The following is a 6000-nucleotide window of genomic DNA, read 5'->3' as shown; positions in this document are numbered from 1 at the left end:
GGGGGGGGGGGGGGGCGCCCAGGGCGCAGCGGGCAGCGCTTACCCAGCGCGCGCAGGTACTCCTCGAAATTGTCGTTGGCCAACATCTTCCAGTACCCAGTGAAGTCGACGGGCATTTCGCGGAGTGACTGGAGCCAGTTGGCCACAAGCGGGCGGGACGGCTGGAGACTCTGCCGGGACAGCGGTTGCCGGTGCTACGCGGGTGGTGGGCGGCCCGGAAATGAGCGCCCTTCGGGGACAGGGGGCTCTGCGGGGCGGCGACAGCTGGATTCCGAGCGCGCACAAAGCCTGCGGGAGGATCCATTGTAGCCGTCGCTCCTCCCCGCTTAGCGAGGGCGGGCGCAGGGGCGGGGGATGTCGAAGGGTCAGGTTTGTCCAGGCCGCGCCACTTTCGTTTCTGACGTTCAGTTCCTTTCCCCTGCAAAGGGAGAGAAGAGGATGGGAGACGGGACGTTTGCTTTGTTGGCCGAACTCTTCGGCTCCTGGGGATTTCCTTCAAACGCCATGAACTTCTCACACTCAGCAGCCACTCGAGGGTTGGGAAACAGTCTCCTGGGGTTTGTACTGGCGTGATTAGGGAAAGAGGCCACTTACAGGCCTTTGTCTAAAGCCTCGCGCCGGTGGTGGCTGGGGTCAGGAAAGCTGGGCGGTTCAACTATGGGCGAGAAAAGTGGGGCACTTTCTACGTCTCTCCCGAAAATAAAAGAAAGGATCCCGGGCGCGGTGGCTCAGGCCTGTAATCCCAGCACTTTGGGAGGCCGAGGCTGGCTGATCACTTGAGGTCAGGAATTCGACACCAGCCTGGGCAACACAGTAAAACCTCGTCTCTACTAAAAATACAAAAAATTAGCCGGGCGTGGTGGCGGGCGCCTGTAGTCCTAGCTACTCGGGAGGCTGAGGCAGGAGAATAGCTTGAACCCGGGAGGCGGAGGTTGTAGTGAGCCGAGACCGTGCCACTGCACACCAGCCTGGGCGACAGAGTGAGACTCTGGCTCAATACATACATACATACATACATAAAATGGTTGATGTTATTTGAAGTGTATGTTGCTAAAAAAGCCTTCTGGGTGATTCTGATGCACAATCAACCTTGAGATCCACTGCTGCTTTATGCAAATGTAAGCAATATACTGTTTATTAATGTTTCCTCCCGTTTCACCTAATGGCAGCACTGTACTCCACGGTGTTCTGGACTTTGCTTTATTCACTTAATATATTCTGGAGACCTTTCCATAATTGTGCATAGAAAGTATCCCCATTATTTTGCGGAGTATTCCATTGCTTATCCAGCTTGTCCCCTGATGGACAAACTATATTGTTCCTGATCTTTCACTATTAAAAGCAGTACTGCAATGAAAATCTTTGATCACATCTCCTTTGTCACCTGCGTGGGTATGTCATAGTGGTTTAACATGGCTGTATTTGCCACTAAGGCAATGACATAATCACATGGGCTGACTTTTTGACCCTCTTTTTCACTACGTTTTAAATTGCTTTTTGCACAGCCTAAGTGACAGCAGATAACATTTTCTTCCCCTCTAGCAACACACTCCCCAGGCTGCCTCCCTGGGGCTCACATGTATTCTCACAGTGCAGGCGGAATTAGGAGAAGACGTCTCTTCCTCGGGGTAGAGGCAGCTTCCTCCCAGGCAGTGACTTGGATTTCAGCCTTTCTCACCCTGTTTCCCTAGACTAGGGTTTGTTTCTTAACCTCTGTGCTACTGGCATTCTGGGCCACATAAGTCTTTGTTGTGGGGGGCTATCCTATGTATTGTAGGATGTTTAGTGGTCATCCCTGGCCTCTACCCACTAGATCCCAGTGGTACCCAGACACAAAGATGTTGCTAGACATTGTCAAAGGCCCTGGGATGTGGGTGCTGGGTAAACCATCCCTGGTTGAGAGCCACTGCTCCAGGCCCCTGTTTCTCGCTGCTTCTTTGTCTGGCTCTGGGATGGTCAGGTCATCAGTTGTTCACAGAAGCACTGGCTCTGTGTCCCTCCCTAGCCAGCCCAGGGCTCATCTTGGCTGGGCACTCAGGGCAACCTGTCCCAGTCCTTCTAATCTGAAGGTGCAATAAGACACCTCTGCAAGGATGGATGGGGTCTGACCTGGGTTCTGCAAAGCATCTCACCAGGGCCAGCCATGCTTTGGGCTTCCTTGTCCTGACTTACCAGAATGGAGCATTGGTCAAAGGCTCAAGCAATGAACTGGCCATTCCTCGGTCACTTCCAACTAGTCTGAAGTCTTCTCCCTGCTCTCTGATGCTCTCTGATGCCATCCAGCCCAGATAACTGGATTTCTTATCCTCCCCAAACTTCTCCCTTTGTGCTGAATCTCCTGAGATGGTTTATGCCAAATGCCCAGCACAGTGCCTGGCACACAGCAGAGGCCAGTCTGTTCTGGCTCCCTGCCATGCTTGGAATGGCCCCTTCATGTTCGAGGGAGAGGCCTGCCCACCTCTCCAGTCCTTCTTGTCCATCCCAAAGAACCACAAGCCTACCATTCCTCCCTCCTCTGACCACTCTGGATAACTCCTGCTCACCTGACCTCACTTTTCTGACCTGGTCAGCTGAGCATCTAGCACTTAATTCAGCTGGTTTCACTCAGTTGCTGTCTGCCTCTTTGTCTAGTCTTCCAACTGGATCAGTACGCTCCTGCCCTTCTGGGTCTCCTCCCAGGAGCACTCTCCCAGGCACAGCCCCTGGTGGCTGTGCTATTTCTTGCAGCAAAGGGTAGGCTGCATGTGTGGGCTTTAGAGGCAGAATGCCTGTTCTGCTGCTGGCTAGGTCACTGTCTACCAGAGTGATTTGGGGTAAGATACTTGGTCTCTTTGTGCCTCAGTTACCACATCTGTGAAATGGGGACACTCTGACTACCTCTCAGAGTGCTGAGAAGCAAAGGATGAGGAATCTACAGGGCGTGGCACTGAGTACTGTTCCAGATCCACTGCTATTTGAGCCAGAGGAGCCCTAGAAGGGAGAGAAAAGGCAAGGGAGAGAGAAGGGTGCTGGTTTGTGCTCCTCTTCTGGGGCTTTAAGATCAGTCTAATGAACTGAAATGGGAAATTCTCTTCAGAAGCATCAGGTACCATCAACGTTATCCTTCCTCAGCCCATGCTGTTATGCTTGATTTAATCCATTTGGTTCTCGATTTAGAAAGAAAAAGTATTTTTTGGAGCTCCTTTCTGTCTGGGTTAATCTTACTTGGGATGTGTGAAGCAAAGAAAGAGCAACTGAACACAATATGTAAAGAAGAAGGAGGGTGTCTGTGTGGGCTTGTAATCAGTGAGGGCTCCCTGGACAGGGTGAGACTCTAGCTGGAGCTTGAGGACAGCCAGGATCAGAGAGATGAGGAGGAAGAAGGATAGTCCAGGGGACCAAGGAGATAGGTGAGCAATGGAGTGCCAGAGTGCCAAAGCAACAGCCGACTTGTAAATGACTGAGAGAAAGAGATGTCAGTATACTCAGGCACCTCTAATGGGGGTCGCTTTATTCACTAGCTTTAAAGAAGATCAGCAGAGATCTACATCAATTCTTTGAGGCCCAAATCGCTCCCAAGGCCACAAAGAGGAGCCAGGCCAGAAAAACCACCCTGGCCTGTGTATAGAGTGAGTTAGACAGGCACAAAGAACAATTTTGTGTTGGGGAGGAGAGGAGAGAGCCAAGGATCTCCAGCATGAGCTCCTGAGTGAGGGAAGCTCAGGGATACTGTAGGCCCTCTCTGTAAGGATAGGAAGGAAATGTACCTTTTCATTTTTTAACTGATCAGTCAACTCCACAGGAATAAACCAGAGCTCAGAAAAATATGTCCATGGGTCAGGCACGGTGGCTCACCCCTGTAATCCCAGCACTTTGGCAGGCTGAGGTGGGCAGATCGCTTGAGGTCAGGAGTTTGAGACCAGCCTGATCAATATGGTGAAACCCCATCTCTACTAAAAGTACAAAAGTTAGGCAGGTGTGGTGGTGCGCACCTGTAGTCCCAGCTACTGGGGAGGCTGAGACAGGAGAATTGCTTGAACCCAGGAAGCTGAGATTGCAGTGAGCTGAGATTGTGCCATTGCACTCCAACCTGGGTATCACAGTGAGACTCCGTCTCAAAAAAGAAAAAGAAAAAAGAACAATATGTCCATGAAATGATGCCTCAATCATCTGCCTTGTGAGGTGGGCAGTACTATGCCTATATCACTGCAGATCAAGCAGCTTGCCAGGGTCCCCAGTTGTTGGGGTGGTAGAGCTTCCCAAAGGCAGTGGGGTTGGAGCAGAGTGCCCCGAAACAGAACCTGAGGTTCTATCTCCAATCCCCAGAATATATTTCTCTCAAGATCCTGGGGTAAGGGGTGACTTGCAGTCTCCTACCCTCTTGCCAGGTCTGCCCCACGCCAAGAGATTCACTGCTAGCAGGGGAAAGGTGGCCTGGTACTTCTCCCTCATCTTATAAGAAAATATTTCTCATCTGGCTTCCGTGGCTCCGAGACCATGTCCCTGCTTTTCTTCTCAAGGGCTCATTGTTATCTTGGAGACTTCTAAAATCTTCCTTTTTCCCATGTTCAAATATGTCTCCGAGGCTACGCGACGGAGAATGACCCTGCTCCAATCTCCGAGCATCACCATGCCATCAGTGAGGTTAATGTCTGAAAGGATGAGAGTGGTCCAACAAACCTGCCTTCCTGTGTAGGGGAGGGAGAGAGCTTGTCAAGAGGCCACAGAGGCTGAGGGGTATTGAGGTCTACTGAGGACATGCCTCTTTGATGAGTTCATGAATATTCAAACATGCAAATGACATACCATGTCTACAGGCCCCAGTATCTTCAACCCACTTTCGAGGGTGGCCCGTGGATTTATTTCTGCATAGAAAATGGTTCTGCAGAGTGGGTCAGCTACTATCTGTCTGACCCTCTTCATTCAATCACGTATTTGTTTCTCAGATTATGACATACAGTACAAGAGATGGTTTCTTTCTCTCCTTTTTTTTTTTGTTTTCTCTCTTCCTTAAGTATTTTGTTACAGAAAATTTTGAACCTATGTAAACTTAAAGAGAATAGTATATAGAGCCACTATGGATTCATTCCCTGGCTTCACCAATTATTAACCCATAGCCAATCTCGTTTCATCTATATCACCACCTACTCCCCAATTTTCAAAATTATTTTGAGGAAAATACCAGATATCATATCATCTGGGGACATTTCAGAAAGTATCTCTCAAAGATGAGAACTCATTTTTTAAAAGCTTAAAACAACATGAACTTTTACAGTTCTGAAGGTCAGAAGTCTGAAATGGGTCTCATGGACTGAAATCAAGGTGTTGGCAGAATTGCATTCCCTCTGGAGGCTCTAGGGGAATAATCCCTTCCTTGCCTTTTCCAGCTTCTAGATGCTGCCTGCATTTCCTGGCTCATGGTCACTTCATTCTGACTGTTGCTTCCTTCCTTACATTTTCTTCTCTGACTCCCTTGCCTTTTGTATAGGTACCCATGTGATTGCATTATGCCCACCCAGATAATCCAGGATAACCTCTCCATCTTAGATCTTTAATCACATCTCCAGAGTCCTTTTGCCATTAAAAGGTAGCCTATTTGAGATTAAGATATGGACACTTTGGGAGAGTCATTATTCTGCCTACCATAACAAGGAACAAAAAAACTCATTCCAGTAATAAAACTGTCAGTCAATATAATAAGCAAGACCTTAATGTGATCTCAACATTCTTTCTGTTCCAATTTGTGACTTTGGACTAGAAAGCTATAGGAAATTATTTTTCTGCATTTTGCTTCTCCTATGTTACCCAGATAGCTGGGCTTTTAAATTTAAGTTTTATTTTTTATTCCTTGTGTACTAAACAAGGAAAGGGAGTAGTGATATTGGACTGGGAAGTTCTTACTTCCACTGTAATGATCTGCTTCTGTCTGTCTGGGTTGGTGGGTATTCAAAGGTCGATCCTTCTAAAGGCACACTTTTGTGGGTCCCTGTGAGATTATCTTGTTGAGAACACATAATTGCA

The 6000-nt window shown here is 48.7% G+C and overlaps 1 protein-coding gene across 1 annotated transcript in view; it reads right to left on the bottom strand.

The window, feature by feature from the left end:
- The window catches only part of RBP1 (retinol binding protein 1), a 21861-nt gene extending 21541 nt beyond the window's left edge, over positions 1 to 320 (bottom strand). The window contains 2 exon segments of the mRNA XM_017853678.1: positions 44 to 170; positions 173 to 320. Coding sequence (XP_017709167.1) covers positions 44 to 170; positions 173 to 304 — 259 coding nt within the window. The 5' untranslated portion in view covers positions 305 to 320.
- Between the last annotated feature and the right edge of the window lie 5680 nt (positions 321 to 6000).

The sequence above is a fragment of the Rhinopithecus bieti genome, unplaced genomic scaffold (genome assembly GCF_001698545.2).
Source record: "Rhinopithecus bieti isolate Rb0 unplaced genomic scaffold, ASM169854v2 scaffold_35885, whole genome shotgun sequence".
In the NCBI taxonomy this organism is placed as follows: Eukaryota; Metazoa; Chordata; class Mammalia; order Primates; family Cercopithecidae; genus Rhinopithecus; species Rhinopithecus bieti.
The sequence above is the reverse complement of the archived record's forward strand: the minus strand, read 5'-3'. Positions and strand labels throughout refer to the sequence as shown.